The 17,073-nt window shown below is 40.6% G+C and overlaps 1 protein-coding gene across 1 annotated transcript; it reads left to right on the top strand.

Moving 5' to 3' along the window:
- Nucleotides 1-413: 413 nt before the first annotated feature.
- On the top strand, nucleotides 414-16,855 carry rad23aa (RAD23 homolog A, nucleotide excision repair protein a). The gene is made up of 9 exons (XM_028455213.1): nucleotides 414-676; nucleotides 8,343-8,504; nucleotides 8,594-8,781; nucleotides 11,120-11,163; nucleotides 12,749-12,876; nucleotides 13,487-13,577; nucleotides 15,689-15,819; nucleotides 15,946-16,107; nucleotides 16,185-16,855. The coding sequence occupies exons 1-9, from the start codon at nucleotides 611-613 to the stop codon at nucleotides 16,296-16,298; spliced, it is 1,086 nt and encodes a 361-aa protein (XP_028311014.1). The 5' UTR covers nucleotides 414-610; the 3' UTR covers nucleotides 16,299-16,855.
- The last annotated feature ends 218 nt before the right edge of the window (nucleotides 16,856-17,073 follow it).

The raw sequence follows: 17,073 nt of genomic DNA, 5'->3' as shown, positions 1-17,073 counted from the left end.
CACACTCACAAAACAGATCATATGACTGCTAACACAGAGCTTTGACACGGATTTGTCAACAACTGGATGATAGAATTATTTGATGGACTTCTTCAATCTCCATATACATTTATACATCAAGTTTCCCATAAGAGCCTGAAAACTGTTAAGTCTCATATAACAAAAGAACTCACTGTCTGGCACTGGTCCAACGAGGTATCACAATTTATTGATTATTGATAGAATAGATCAATTAGAAATGATATACCCGTTGCTTTTTATTGCACATGCCAGTGATCCACTGAAGTACTGAATCTCAGACCTTGGCGTTATTCCCTGACCTTTTTATTATTATTATTATTATTATTATTATTGCGATCCCTGAACTCTCGACCATTTGTGACGTCACGTTGTTCACGCAGCTCTGCGCGAGATCTCGTCCTTTCTACTCGAGCCTCTCCTCGCGGCACCTCCAGCTTGTCACCAAAGATGGCGATTTGCTGAGAGCTCATGGATTCACACATTTCTCGGCTAGTTGTTATCTCGGCCCAAACGCCAGCTTCGAAGAGGAACTGAGCCAGTGAGCGACCCGTTGTCCAGTTTGAAGCCTGACGCAGCGTCGGCCGCCGCCATGCAGATCACACTGAAAACCCTGCAGCAGCAGACCATCCAGATCGAGATAGACCCCGAGCAGACGGTCAGTGGCTAACGGCTAACAGAGCTGCCCAGCTCACTTAGACAATGTTACTAACACTTACTACCGCGTTAGCAACACTTAGGGACACCTTACAAGCCACACCCAATCGTGTTTGGTGCATAACAAGGCTCCTAATTTAAACTATTCAACATCGCTTACAGCTTAGTCATGATGCCTGCTAACGTTAGCATGCTAGGTTGCTAGTTTCTCTGCTAATGCTAGCCAACTGTTGTATTGGCTCTACTTGTGATTGTTGTAACTAGTGACCCTGTTATGACGGCTTATTTCTAATATCTGGATGTTGGAAACCAGATAACATCACTTAGCATGAGTTTGAATCAGTTTTTATTCTTATCTCTGAAATTTGTGGCACAAACAAAACATGCATCGTTTCCTCCCGCTTCAGCTGTCCATGGATTTCTGCCGAGTTCGGTTAAAAACTGAGTGAAATGTCCATCAAGCTGTATCACAAATATTACATCCTATTTAAATCAGACGTGTGGAACCAAAGGCCTGCTGAAACCAATCTATATGAGAACATTGAATGGATCAAATTATTATTAATATACATTTGTACGTGCTTTGAATGTGTTTTTGTGAACATGTTTTATTTAATGAGAATAAAACTGTTTTATGTAAATTAAAACAAGATAAACTAAATTTGCTATAATCAATCAATTTTAGTCAGGCTCTGCAGATGTGTTATAAGAAATGAACAAATAGCAAAAATTGATATCTCTCAGAAATGCTTAAAACAAATGGATTAAATCATGAGTCAAACTCAGGCCCGTGGGTCAAACCTGGCCCTTCAACTTATTCAATTTGGCCCGCATTGCAGTCATTGTATTAATTACCAAATAATTCAGTTATAGATATCTCTCAGCCCTTCTAATGATACTTTGCTGTATTTGAAGGACTTTCTGTGCTTTATCACATGGTGGCAGTCTTTTGAAGCCTCAAATTGTTGAAAGAACTGTCAATTTTTCCTTAATTCTACAATTTTGCTCAAATTATTCCACAAAATCTCTTTAAATTAATTAAAAATGACGACTGACGTTTATTGCTTTTATATCGTCAGCACCTCACATACTGTTTGTATTATTAATGCTTGGAAATTCAAACTAAGGGACATTAATGTTTGTTTTCTCACCTATTATCTGTGGCCCACTTGAGATTAAACTAGTCCATAGTTGGCCCATGAACTGAAATGAGTTTGACACCCCTTGCTTAAAGGAACACCGCAGACGTTTTGACCTAAAGAGTTGACCCATATGAGTTATTTTAAATGATTCCTCAGGTCAATATACAGCGCTTAGCAGTATCAATGCTCCGAGCGGGGCTTCCCTCTTGAAATACCGCCCATGTAAGTTTGGAGAGACGGACCGTCTTTGGCCAGGTCATATGACCCGGAGAATGTATCACTTTACGGCAGTCACGTGCCCACAGGCTAGTATAAACTCATTGGGCTTGTATTGTTCCACCTGTTCGACTCCTGGTCATGGCCAAGGCAAGCAAAAAGTTTAAAACTGCTTCTGAGGTGGATAAAAAGACATGGCCTCCTCCGCCGACCCGCCTGGCGGTCTGCCCCGACCCCCGGCAAAGGGGGTATTAAACCATGGACTGGGGCCGGGTTCAGACGTTGCACGGTAAATCGGGTGATGTTTTGATTAGAACGCGCCTACATCCGCGCACACACAGATGTTAATGTTGTCTGGTTGAAACAAATTCAGACTTAGAGACATCGGTTTCATTCAGGTTGTACGAGCTCGGGCCAGGTCGGGTATTCTTTTTTGGCCCGATTTAAAAACTCTTCTCCCTCCGCTGTTCTTGGTTCAGTCCTGAGTGTGCGGCTGAAACCAATTTAGGATATGAGCTTACATTCCTGCCTAACACAAAAGAACAGCACATGTGCAAAGTGAGAGCCACTAACTTACTCATCACGCAGCGACTTATCTGATTGGCCACAGAAGTAGTCAGAACTATGACAACCCTGCTTTAAGGACAAGGAAAGGCAGGGAAACCAGTTCAACCAAAGGAAAATCCTCATACTTTTAAGGACAATGTGCAAATTTCTCACAGAAAAACTGACATCTCTAATGTTGTGAAGCAGCATTTCTAACTAATGCTTCAGATTAATGAAACTAGGCTTTACACGATCAGGATTTTTGGGCCGATCACCGATCAGTGAGTTTTAAAAAAAACGATCATATGAAGTCCGGTTGTTTTTTTTAGGTAATGACCAAATTCCTTTGGTACTACCTGATACAGAATCACGGAAAAAAATGTGTGAAAAAAATTAATTTCATGATATATCATTATTTTATTTTTTTTATCAATATTTTTGTGTATTTGTGAAATATTTCAGTGGTTGCAATGCTTTCAAAGTGTTGCAATGGTTACTTGATGCACTTGATTTTATGATGGCAGTGTGTAACACTGCATTTTCTTTTTCTCAGTGAAATGTGCAAAAACACTAATAATAATAGGATGTTGTGAAGAAAATAGTTTTGACTCAATTTGTCCTCTGAATGATCAATATCTTATGATGAACATATACAGCAACTTGATTTTTCATCTCTACGTTTAGTTTTGTGGACAATTTTGGCCCGTGAAACCAAGGTTTTTAGAGGTATTCTTGGCTAAATTGAGGACAAATGGCCTGTGGCCCATGCTAATTTCCGACATGGGCATTTATCGTTTCCATCATGGGAGGGATGACATATTCTTACCGGTGAGAATGTTTTTGACGATATATTGTGAACGACGATATGTCGCACGTTTTTACTAACTACTAACAAATAATATATCATTTCTGGGGTGAGCCTATTTGCTATGGTAACCTAGAAACCTGTGTGTGTATGTGTTTGACAAACACTAGAGTTATGTTTTTAGCAGCTGAGAAAATTAAGTTTATCTCAAAGTATTTCTATTCTATATCAAAATATTGTGCTGCTGACATTATTAGAATTGTCACAGTGATGATCAGAGACAGTGTTTAAAGTCCACAACACTTCAGAGCACAGGCACTTAGACTGACCCTTTTTCTCAAATTTAAAGCTTTTAAGGCCTTAAATTTGGCTACGTCAAATTTTAATACCATACCTTTTTAAGAATTTAAAGACCGTCGACCCTGGTTTGTGTGCACACATGTCGTGCGTGCTTCTGATCACACCGCTTACGTCTCCTCCACTGGCGGATACCGCTGGTACGAGGCTCCACTGCTACACGGACCGCTGGGTGTTGCCGCTGTAGCAATCCGAAGCTATAGTTGCCACATCTACCGGACTATAACGGTTTGATTTACCTAAATTTAAGATTGCCTGGCGGTCGTATACTATTTTACAGTAACTACGCTGCAGGTTCACTGAGAAATTAATAGAATTGACTCGCCGCTCGGTGCTTCTGCTATGTGTTGTCTCTGTAGCCCTGCACGCATCCAGGCGAGACAGAACTTTAGCTTTTTGTTTGTTTTGAAGCCAGTTTGTCGAAGCGGAGCTGTCTTTATGGAGTTTGTTCTGCCGGCAGAAACACACGAACAGCCAATCAGCTACAGACGAATGGACCCAGCATGCAGAAACAGCCTATCATATCTCCGTTCGTCACCAGTAAAGGCAACAGGCAGTAACAGCCAATCATTTAGCCGTTGTGGAGTTTGGTTGTCATGTTCGATTGTTTTCAAGTGAGTAGCGTGCAGTGAGAAGCCGGGAGGAGAGTAGAGGCAGCCGCTATGTAGCGGAAACTAGCACAGGTAGTATCGTAATCCACGGTAGTACCGTCGTGTAGAATTTCTAGTATAGTAGGAACCGTTTCAATTTGGCACCGTGGGGTACCGTGCAACTATAGAACTGACTGTTATCTGCTGTTTTATATCCGTTGCTCACACTAATCTCTGCAGCCAAATACACATGCATATGTCAATATAACGAGGCTGGAAAACTTTAGCGTTCATTTTCATTCATCGTACGGTTAATTTATTTATTTATTGATTATCAGCCCAGGCCTAAATTAGTGCTACATTACCTTCTTTCACCGACACTTGTTGAAACAGTGTGTGGAGGCTTTCGGTTAAAATGCTGCATCATTGAAGTCGTACTGCTGTGGTATGCCAGATATTGTTTGCAGTAAACACATGATTGCACCTTGTTTTCTTCATTTTTGAGGATGTAATGATCCCAGACTTTAGACATTCTGTCCTACTCTCCGCCATGGCTCCAACTAAATGCAGAATGTTTGTTGCACATTGATGACACGCTAGTGGTGTGCGGTTCCTGCGCCTATAGTGCGCGTCATAGAAATGTAACATTGCTTAGAGGCACAATTTTAGCCTTGAGGACTTTTTGTAATCGAGTTAATCGAGTAACTCAATGAATCATTTCAGCCCTAATTTTTTCGGTGTGTGCGAGTGAAAATTTAATCTGGTCGCATCTGTGCGACCAGATGTGTGATAACCTTATTTTGAAAATCCAAAAGGTGGAAACTTCCTCGTCCTCTGAGTCTTCCTCCTGTGAATCAGGGTCCGACGTGGACAGTAGACGCGCTGTCGTGTCCCCAAACACACAGCTGCTGCGTCACCAACACTGGGGACAGGCCTCCGGGCATGCAGAGCAACAGAGTGCATGGGGGGGCTCGACGAGCGGACGTGGGGCAAAGGGAGCGGGGTGGAGCGCGCTGAGCTCACCGAGTGCATGTGGGGTGGTGAAGAACGCACGGAGCGCCAAGCGAAGTGAGAGAGCGTACACGCACAGCGCATACACGATTCCACACCAAAGAGGAGGACCTCATCGGAATCATCATGGAGGTGCCAGAACTGATGGACTATGATGCCAGACCAGATGTTCAGCTGTGGTTCTCCCAAGGCAGGGGTCTGCAACCTGCGGCTCTGGGGCCTAATGTGGCCCTTTGACTATTATGCAATGGCTCCCTATAGCTTTAAAAAGCAAACTGTTGAAATAGTTATTTTTTACAGAGGCTATTAATGATTAATGACAAATAAAATCAGGATATAACAATTTATTAACCTAAAATAAATCACGTTGTGCAATGACTCAGCACCTTCCTATAAATCACATCAAATTAAATCAAAAAATATTCTATATAATTTTAACTGTATATAATTTAATGCACTGTATTGTCTTCATTGAGCAGGTATTTTTTTGTTCAGGAGGACTTTAAGTAGGGCCCTATAGCTTTAATCATCTTCACCTGCTCAGCGTTCGAACTGTTATGTCTGGTTAACTAAGAATAACTCAGTCCGTGTTGTCTTTTAGTTCTTTTTATTCCAGTTTTTTGTCCGTGTCTCGTAGTTACACGTTCACATTCACAGCTACCTCAAGTACAAAGTCAGTTGGAGCAACGTTATTAGAATGTTACATTCTAACATCTCATCAGAGCTACAGTAAAATGCATGTTGAAATAATGAATTAATAAAAAATTAACTAATGAAAACAATCCAAGTTTATACTTAATTTTTTTTAATTAAGCAATGAAAAATTTAATATTTTTTTCTATTTAGAGAGTGCATGGCTTATTAGCCAGAACATTGTTTTGTTGTTTTCCTAAAAAGGTTTTCTTATGTTTTTGAACTTCAGTGTATTACATGGTGTTACTTTTGTCCTGATTATGGGGGACAAAAGTAACAAAGTGCAACATCTACTCAACATCAAATTCCACATTACACAGAAGATAGGATCATTTAAATTAGGTTAATTTAAACTAAGTAGATCAGAACTTAATTAATAAACCTGATCAGATTCAGTGAACCATTGATCCCTGAGAGGAAATCAGGTGACATTAATGCTGTTCTCATACATCTTTATATGACATATAAATAAGGAGAAGTCAGAATAATCCATGACACTACAACTTATATCTACTTTTTAATTGTGTGTACTTTAGTTTTGACCTACATTTTTGTTTAATTATGAGTTTTTTATTTATTATTATTTATTTTGTTTCCTCACAGGATTTAAAAACTAATATTTTCTTTAAAAAATGATAAAAATTTCTATTAAAAAAAAACAGAATTTAAAAAATTTAGGTGGAAAAAACTGAATTTGGAAAAAAAAATAAAATGGATTTTATAGGGCCCGACTTTAATCCAGGTACGTCAGTTAAGTCAACTATTCAACAGCATGCATGTCTATGCTGTTACCCCCCCACTCTAAAACAAAAAGGGTGCGACCAAATTCTGTGCTGGTGCGGTGCACCAACTGAGAAAGTTAGTGTAGAGCCCTGCCTTTCACATCCGTAATCATGCATAAATGATCCAAGGCGGGTCAGCATACATTTGTTCATTTTTATCTTGAAATACACACACACACCTTAAGAATAAGAATATGTAAATTCCAAGCCAGGAACATAAGCAAACTTTTCGAAGCCACCGTGGCTGCCTGCGGGGCCTGGGGACCGCGTATGTAAGGTGTGCACCACCACCGCTCCCGCCTCCAGCTCTCACACACACAGACGGCGGTGCTCGTCTCAGCTACGTGAAGCTGCTGAGCAGCGATACATCATGGACCACTACATGGTTAAAACCAGATAACCATCCAACAAAGTGAACCAGTCCAAGTTCCTCCGTCATGTCCACCCAAAGTTCCACAAACACGGGGACAGAGGAACCTGTAGCAACGATTATGAACTGGAAACTCAACTAAAGCTAACAATGCTAAGCTAACCCACCGACACACAGACTGGGCTAAGAGCTAATGCTAACCACTCCATATAAGGAATAGACAGAGAGCCACTGATTTGTTTATAGTAAGATTTAACACTTGTATGGAAAGATAAAATCTAAACATGTCACGTTGTGTGAAATAAATGTTAGCATAATATTAATATCACTATTCATCCGTCCAAACTTGTGAAACACAATATTTTTTAATTATATTTCACGTGTTCACAGACAAAGCTGGTCCCATTAGACTAATGTAACTATTGAGATTATTACACCTAAATATACTGAATGATTAAATCATCAGCTTGATCTGGTTTGATTATAGGAAATCAGAGTTATTTATCAATCATAACTTTATGTAACTCATAAGATAAATGAAACAAGATTCATCAGCTGTAAAAACACTGATGGAGTTATTTTTGCTTTTCATGTGCTTTTTTTTTTTTAGGAAATAATTTCATTTTAAGTAAGGAAATAAATTAATAATATACAATCACACTAATAGAGTGATCCACATGCACTGATATATTCCATAAAATATCAGCTCATGAACTATTCAGCTATTGTAGCCTTTTTTAATGTGTCTAGTATTGGTGTATTCAAATGTATTTGTGTTTGTAAGGAACCTGTTTACAAGTTGGGAATTGTTTTATTTATTTATAGTTTTTTATCTATCGTGATGTTTATCATTGTCTTGATAAATACCAGAAATTATCGGGATAAATTGTATTAGTCCATATCGCCCATCCCTACTAACCACCAACCATTAGTCCTGATCACAACGAGTCCAGATCAATTGGAGATGACATACTAATATAAACACAAAATCTTTTTACAAGCTAAAAGTATTCAGTGACTGAGACCCACACTGAAATCTTTCTGTATGTTTTTGAATTTCCAATCAGACGATTATTACTGAAGTTCTAGCTCAGAAATGCTCCAAGACTACAGTGCTTAAAAATAGTTCTAAATAGGTCCTGTTTTCTATTCCAGGTGAAGGCTTTGAAAGAGAAGATAGAAGCAGAAAGAGGAAAAGATAACTTCCCAGTATCTGGACAGAAGCTGATCTATGCTGGAAAGATTTTACAAGATGACACACAGATTAAAGACTATAAAATTGATGAAAAGAACTTTGTCGTAGTCATGGTGTCAAAGGTGAGCAAGTTTAATTCTGATCATTGTGTCCAAATGTCTGCTTTCAAACACTTCCTCCAATAACTTTATATAAACTGAATGTTGTGAAGGCAAAGCCCGCCGCAGCCTCACCCACAGCCTCAGAAGCCCCCAAGCCTCCGTCACAGGAGTCTGGCTCCACATCAACAGCTGCCCCCGCCACAAACCCCACTCCGACCCCCGCAGCTGTCCCCATTCCTCCTGAGGAGGCCAAGCAGGAGCCAAGTGCTGCGGCCCCTGAAACACAACAGCCTGCCAGGTACAGTGTGAGAGACGCATCACTATGTCATCATTTCATTCCTTTTTTTGTTCATTGTCATAAATATGACACCTACTCTTTTGTAGTTTTAAGTTAAGCTTAGTTATTTCTATAAATGTTATTATTAGTGACATTTTAAATCAGTTGTTGTGAACTTAACTCTTAAACTACAGGCTGTTGCTGAATTCATTTTCTTTCTGTTTTATTTGCTCTTCAAGGATATGGATTTTAGTTTGATGGGATCTTTAGTTATTTTAGTGTTGGTGATGTACATTGTACCTTTAGTTCATTGACATAAGACAAAAATAGAACAATTAAGCAAAATCGCACAAGATACTGTGCTGAAATATTAGCACTGGTGTGATTTGGTCATAGGCACGAGGCTGCTATACAAGTGTTTTACACACGCATTCTATTAGTCAAAAGTATTATGTGACGAGGGATTGTGATTTGTTTATTTAATCATTTCTTTTGCTCCGCAAAATCTGATTGGCTTTCATAATCAACTAGGGTTGGGCACCGTTAGGAACCGGTTCCAGAACCGTTACGAAGATGTTTGCATTTTTTTTGATTCGATAAATGCCCGCACTAGTTTGTTTCTGTGGCTTGCTCTGTTTGTTTACACAAGGTTTGTATAAGATGCGTTCAGAATGCGACTTGTGTGTGTGTGTCTGGCTACAGTTTCAGTTTGGTTTGGCGGAGTGGAAGGGAGATGGGAGCGAATCACAGGTAAAAATCCCAGTAAAACTCCAGAAAACAATCACCAGTAATAAATATTATCTCCCTGGTAAAGACAGTAGCTCTAACAACAGGTAAAATGATAAACTGTTGATATTACAGCCTGTGAATGGGTGGACAGGGGACGCATTCACTCCGCCTCCGGTTCCTAGTGCCTGCCAGTCGATGAAGCCTGTCCCATTTACCGAGGTCCGTGTGTGTTTAATAAGTCTGTGTGAAAGTCTGCATGTTTATGACTATAACACAGAACACCACACATGAGAACTGTTTTCACCTTTATTTTGATTGTAGTTTTGAATCAGCAGCTGAACAATAACACACGTTTTCAGTTTGTGGAGCGGAAGAGAGATGGGAACTAATCACCAGTAAAAATCCCAGTGAAAGTCTGGAAAACAATCACCAGGAATAATTATTATCTCCCTGGTAAAGATAGTAGCTCTAACAACACGTAAAATGATAAACTGATGATATTACAGCCTGTGAATGCAGTACGGGGACACATTTAGTCCGCCTCTGGTTCCTAGTGCCTGCCCATGGTGAAGCCTGTTTTGTTTACCGACGTCCGTGTGTGTTTAATAAGTCCGTGTGAAAGTCTGCATGTTTATGCCTCTGTCCATCCACTCTTTTCATTATATCCTTCTATTAAATAGTGTCGGCTGTAGTCTGGGCCGCCGCCATCTTGGATTATGTCATCACCAGCGCGTCATCGCCGCAAGTCACGAAAGCGCAGAATGACTCAAATAACTGTAAAGAGGTCTTATATTAGTCTATTTTCTTTTTAAAGTGGTGTTTTTTTTGTGGCTTTAGACTCCAATTACTTTTATGTTTATAATATGTTCCCCACAATATAAACAGATTCATAATATAATTATTTTTTATAGTTTTTGTTTCCACTGTATCCAGAATAATAATATTTCTCAACAAGAACTATTGATTGATTTGTCACATGACTGATCCAGGGTTTGAGTTTGTTTTATTTAGTTTCACATCTACCTGTAGATCTATGTTTTTTACACTGATGACAACTTGTTTGTAGTTTTATTTCAGAAAGTTTCACTTTTACAGTTACAGCTGGAAACCTTTGTTAATTGAATATCCTAGTTATATTACAGCAACCAAATTAAACTATATCAACTAAGTGAATTAATAAAAATAACCTGTGTAAAGGCTTTTTCAAACTAAAAAATTCTCCTGTGAAATCTGTGACCTGATGACCTGCACAACTCAAAGAATCGGAATTGACTCGTTTAGAACAGGAATCGAAATTGAGAATCGGAATCAGAATTGGTAAAATCCAAACGATGCCCAACCCTATAATCAACCCTGATAGCAGCAATTTATTTATTTATTTCATGTGGACATCACAATGACATTGGCTACAGCCCAAATGCATTGTTTTAAGTGTATTATCACATGTGCTAATTTGCAACATCTGTCCACTGACAAGTTCACGTTTGATTTCTCAAGTTTTAAATGATGTTTTTAATATAAAGCCATTCTTTTATTTCTGACATTTGATTTGTTTTTCTCATTTGAAGATACACTTTTCTCTGCCCTGTTTTCTGATCCTTTTCTAACTTCTGTGATCTCCTCCTCGTAGCTCCAGCTGTGGCAGTCAAGGCTTGGATGCGTCCTCGGCGTTGGGTAAATCACACATGATGATCAAAAGCAGTAACGCTTTTCTAAACATGGTCACATGTAACTCTGAGTGCAGTCAGTGTTGATTTGCCTGGTTGGGCCATGACGCGCTTCTCTTGTGGGTCAGTGCTACATTCCACCCTCTATATTTAGGCTGACAACAGCCAGCGGGGCCTTGTTGTGGTGCCATGAAGACTGATGGGGATTCCCACTAGTTTACACACACACACACACACACACACACACACACACTCTGACGGTTTGTCTTGAACTGAAACTTCTACATATCAGCTATCACATGTTAGAAGCAGACTTTAATAATACTCACACTGATGTTGACAGCTGTCGTATGAAGTGCTAATTCGACACTTGGATTAACTTTATTTTCAGTTTCCTGTTTAGAGAGCAGTGTGAATTGATCTGCCAACGCGTTAATTAGAATATTGAGAATGAGGAGTTGTCGTCACGCCCCTCCCCCCGATCCTCCCCGCCGCCATGTTGGCATAAGTCCCGTGGCAAAACAGATTGTTTACATGTGTTTTTAACGCGGTAGTAGCGGAGGTACTTGCTATTCCGCACTGTTTGACGATGCCTGGAAGTCACTGCTGCGTTAAGAACTGCTCCAATACCTCCCACGATAGCCATGGAAGACGGAGGAACAACGGGATACAGTTTTTTAGGTTACCGAAATGGACACAGCATCTAGGAGAGTAAGTGTCTGACCTGACGAGGAGACGTCGGATTGCTTGGTTGGCTGCAATTACTTTCGATCGCACACCCCGGTGGATGAGTGTGTTCTCTGCATTTTCACTCTGGAACGTTCTCTTAAAATGTCTTTATGTAGTTCTCTCTTAAAACTAGGAAGTGTAGGTTACCTTATGTGATTGTGGATGCTGTAGTGCCTTTGTCTCTGACACACTAAAACACATATGTGAAGAAACGTACTTTTGCCAGTACAACGCTGTTTTCACCAGCTGGAGGCTTGTAGATGACCAAGTCCTGGACCCAGCCACAGCAGAAAGTCTCGTAACTTTCCAGAGACTTGTGGCTTTTGAACTCCTGCATTGTGTAGTAACTTACACCAAAAACTAGGTAATTTACGATGTCCATGTATGTGCACGGAGGTAAAAGGTCCAGGTCTCTGTGCCATTCCGCTGCAGATAGCTCGTACGGGTCGATGTTGCGAATGTCCACTAGCGCTTGGTATCAGTTTGTCCCTGTAAGGTCCCTTTTCTTTCGCCTTCTCTTTTTGCATTGCTTTTCTTCTTTTTCCTTGTCGTATTCCTCTACGTAAATGCGCAAAAAGTAAAGCTCTGGCAAATGTGTGAAATTCTGGGGGCGTCTACCACCATCATGGCTGATGGGCTCAGACCCCCCCCAAAACAACCCAACTCACCACGTGACTCCTCACTCTCAATAAACTCTACCACCTGAGCCTGATTACCAGAGACTGTAACCAAAGACCATTGAATGCAGGATGTGCATAACGCTTTCATTAGCATGCTTCACTTGACTTTTAATTTAAAACAAGACCACAATGGACCTGATGATCTGCTGGTCTGTTTTCAACTCTACTGGTTTGTGCTTTCAGTGACTGGGGCCGAGTACGAGGCAATGCTGGCAGAGATTATGTCTATGGGTTATGAACGTGAACGAGTGGTGGCTGCGCTACGGGCCAGTTACCACAACCCACACAGAGCCGTGGAGTACCTTCTCACTGTACGGCAATCACACCCACACACTTACACTCCTGCTGAGAGAACAATGTTGCAACTCTTTTCCTTCCCACCAGTTTGTTAGTCAAACCTAACAACTGTGAGCTGCTATTGCATGTTAAAAACGTTTATAACAAGTGGGCGGAGCAGAAATACACAGATTTTTTAGGAGTAAAAGAGCAATTTCAAAGTTTTCATACTCGCGTTTAGATTTTGGTGTTTAACAAATATCTGTAATTGAGAAAACCACAGAGATTAGTGACTCATAGATCTCGTTCCTCAGAAGTTCTAGAATTTGTGGACAACATTTGTAATGTAGTTTAAGGAATTATCTAAGAGAAATAAGAGCAATTACAAATGACAGAAATATTGTAAGTGCCTGTAAATATTAAGGAGTGACATAAATGTTTTGAATGTAAAAAGATTTAGAAATCTGTGACTAAACATTATGGTGATTTATCTTATGATTCATGTTTTTGTTGTAAAATTTAAAAACATGATGTATGGAAACAAACATGGGCCCAAGTGGAGGCTCTGCTCCTACTGCTGCTAACCATTGACACCAGTCATGCTGCTGAAGGTGTGTGACCACGCCCCTTTTCTGGTCTCTGCAGGGTATTCCCAGCAGCCCGGTGCAGGAGAGTAATCCTCCAGCTCAGGCTCCTACATCTGGACCTACAGAGGCCGCCCCGCCTGTAGCAGAGGGTGAGACCCGCTTTCTATTCTCTCTGTGGTGGGAAAGACATGCAAATAAACTGTAGGGATGCACCGGTCTGCTTTTTTCACCTTCAATACCGATATCTGGTGTTTCTTATTGGCCGATACGATCCATTTCCGATACATGAAAATTCGCTGAATCACCCAACAAATGGTATGTCTTAAACTTAAACATGTCTTTTGTATTTTTGAAAACAAACAGATAAGTGTACTGTGGAACTCTGCACCAGTACAACAATCTCTAACAATAGTGAATTGTGCAACTGGTTCAGTCAGCACAATTAACAATGTAAAATAAAAATTTAATAATGAAGGCACTAAAATTAAGGCCAAAAAACAGCTTAACTAGCTTGGTTGGTAGACAATAATAAACAGAAATATTCTTTTTAAAGTGTTTTACTGCAAATAGGAGTTGAACATCCATCAAAAAACTAACAGCTTCTCTAGCTTAATAAAGATTACACAATCTGACTCAACATCCACTAGTTCAGTTGGTGCAATTAAAAATGTAAAATGTAATAATGAAGGAGCAGAAATTGAGAAAAACATTAACTTCACTAGCTTGGTGGAAAAACATTAAAAAATAAACAGAAATCAGATCTTTAAAATGGTTCTGTGCAATTTAAAATGTAAAATAATTTTTTTCTAAAGCATTGCTGGTGTGTGACCGGATGTTTGTAGCATTTAGCTTTAGCATCACACTGTGTGGCACTACCTCTATCCAGCCAGTGTGCTGTTAAACTTAGAAGCTCCAAATATCTGTTGTGAAACTCAGAGCTTTGACATCTTTTATCTTTATTATGCGTTAGCACACTTTATCATGCTACTCGGGTAGCCCTATCCTGGACAAATGTTTTCGGCTCACCGTCTCTTAATGTGGCTAATGAGCACCGGAATCCCATATCCCCTACAACAGACAGGTTGTCTGTTCATAACAATAAAGTCCAGTTTCCACACTGTGATTTTTGTTGCCTGTGCACTATTAGGTGGACATCTTTACGTCTTTTTTTCGTTTCCTTCAAAGATAGCTGCTTTAAACCGCCTTTTTGTTTATTCAGTTCAGTCAACTCATTCATGCTAGAATAGACGCGCAGCATTATTTGGAATCTCGGATAGTGCAACCAAGGAAATGAAAAGCCTGGATGGTGTTACCGCAGCATGAAAGTGTTTGATTAAGTTGGTTGTGTTTTTCCACTGCCCCTCAGAACATTTACAGGACATATATTGCAAGTAGCTGTTGGGTTAGTTCACTGAGGTAGTTTAAAAAACTCTTATTACTAAAACGTGGGCTCTGCTCGATGTGTAACTTCCACATGAAGTCACTGATGCCCAACAAAGATTTTGACTGAAGAGATTGGCCCAATGGTAGGGCCTATTTTTAGGATTCCTGATCCAGAATTTTCTTCCAATCGGTACCAATAGCAAATACATCAGATCGATGCATCCTTGTTAAAGAGTGAGCAGATAAATGACTCAGCAGGAGCCGTCACTTTGTCTAGGCTGAAACAAATGTCTGTCAAACTGTTGTCAGTGTGAAGTGATGTCACTAACCTTATAGAGGATTCATTGTGAATAAAACCTCTGAATGGAACACACAATTATAAAATATTAAAGTCACATTGCACTCATTAGTAGAGATGGGTATGAATCAATTAAATTTTGATTAATAAGGATTTGAATCGATTAATCACGATTCGATTTTGATTCAGTATCGGTTCAATTTTGATTGATCCTTCAAATTTTACTTGGATTTCATGAAGATGGTTCCAAACCTCTGACCCAGCAAAACTTTGTCTGCCATGTTTGTACTCTGGCATTGAGCAGGTGCTGTAGATGACTTTACTAACGCAAGACCATAGTGTGAGACAAAAAAATAAATCACTTCAGCACCTATGAATTATAAAAAGACTCAGTGAAATCGATTGATGAGTGATTAAATACATTTTTTTGTACTTGGCTCTACTCATTAGAGATACTTACATCCTGCCCACACTGCAGAATAACACATTCTCTGGGGTTTGGTGTCTTCTCTTCATGGATGGAGACATGACTGGAGTTCTTTTGTTTGCATTAATGCTCGTTTCTGTCCCAATGATCAGGAGAAAACCCTCTGGCCTTTCTGAGAACTCAGCCTCAGTTCCTGCACATGCGACAGGCCATCCAGCAGAACCCAGCCCTGCTCCCTGCTCTGCTGCAGCAGCTCGGCCGCGAGAATCCTCAGCTGCTGCAGGTAAACACTGCAATGCAAGCCTTACTTTGATATTGATAGTCGAATAAAAAGAGCCCCAGGGTTTCTCTAAGGTTGATGATGTCCTGCTGCTTTTTAACGTAAACCTTTCAACTCGTCTGCCTGCAGCAAATCAGTGAGCACCAGGAGAGATTCATCCAGATGTTGAACGAGCCAGTGGGTGAGGGGGGGGATGCTCCAGAGGTGGGGGAGTTGGGGGCCGCAGGAGAAGAGGGCGCACCCGTCAACTACATCCAGGTCACGCCTCAGGAGAAGGAAGCCATTGAGAGGGTGAGTGAAGGCCACACATGGAGCCCCGCCCACTACTGCGCTTTGCTAACTTCTCCTTCTCCTCTCCTGGTTAAAAGTTAAAAGCTTTGGGTTTCCCTGAGGCTCTGGTGATCCAGGCTTATTTCGCCTGTGAGAAGAACGAGAACCTGGCGGCCAACTTCCTCCTCAACCAGGGACAGGACGACGACTGAGTGGATCGTAGCTCCTCCCCCCACACCCTCTACTGCTCACCACAAAGACTACACCCCTCCAAGCCCAGATTTTACTGTACAGCAACCAACCTCAGCTCAATGCAACAAGGAGGGAGGAGCATGTGTCTACGTTTGAAGTACCTGAGAGGTGGTTTATGCACGAGGGTTCCACTTGATAAAAATCAGGATCTGGGGGTTAAAAAAGTGAAAGGAGGAAGAAATCCACGTGAATTCCAATGGAATGTGTGGGGTTTATTTAGGGGAGATCTATCGACCGGTTTTAGAAACGCTTTGTGAACATTAGGGAAGGGGAGGGTGTGTGTGTGTGTCTGTGTCTGCGTATGCCTGAGCAGATGAATGCGATAACTTTCAAGCAGACAAAAAAAAAAACTACGTAATCAAATCTTGCGTTCTCTTTTGTTGTGTTCAAGCTGTAGGTGAAACAAGCAAAAACCTGCGATGTCATCACACCTTGATGACAACGTCCGAGTGTGTGTAACTGCTTCATGTATGAGCCTCAATTATGTACGTCCATGAATGAAATTGGCAGAAACGAAGTGTGACATGGCTTTTCTTTGGGTTTCTCTTTGGGAAGAATAGAAAACAAATGATCCGTCCAATCACATTCTCCACATGTGCTGTGACTTCCTGTCAGGATCAAAGCTCCTGGTGCTACACATACAAACACAGGTTCTCCTGGTGTGTAGCTTTAAAGTCATTGGTTGCTGTTTGAGGAGTGAAGTCACAGCTACATCATCCACAGCATTTTAAGGAG

Source organism: Gouania willdenowi, chromosome 8 (genome assembly GCF_900634775.1).
Source record: "Gouania willdenowi chromosome 8, fGouWil2.1, whole genome shotgun sequence".
NCBI lineage: Eukaryota > Metazoa > Chordata > Actinopteri > Blenniiformes > Gobiesocidae > Gouania > Gouania willdenowi.
This window is presented reverse-complemented; position numbering and strand designations above follow the sequence as displayed.

Coding starts and splice junctions, on each gene's coding strand:
- rad23aa (XM_028455213.1), top strand. CDS start 611: ATGCAGATCACACTGAAAACCCTGCAGCAGCAGACCATCCAGATCGAG. Junction 11,164..12,748: donor GGATGCGTCCTCGGCGTTGG/GTAAATCACACA, acceptor TTGTGCTTTCAG/TGACTGGGGCCGAGTACGAG. Junction 15,820..15,945: donor AGAATCCTCAGCTGCTGCAG/GTAAACACTGCA, acceptor GTCTGCCTGCAG/CAAATCAGTGAGCACCAGGA.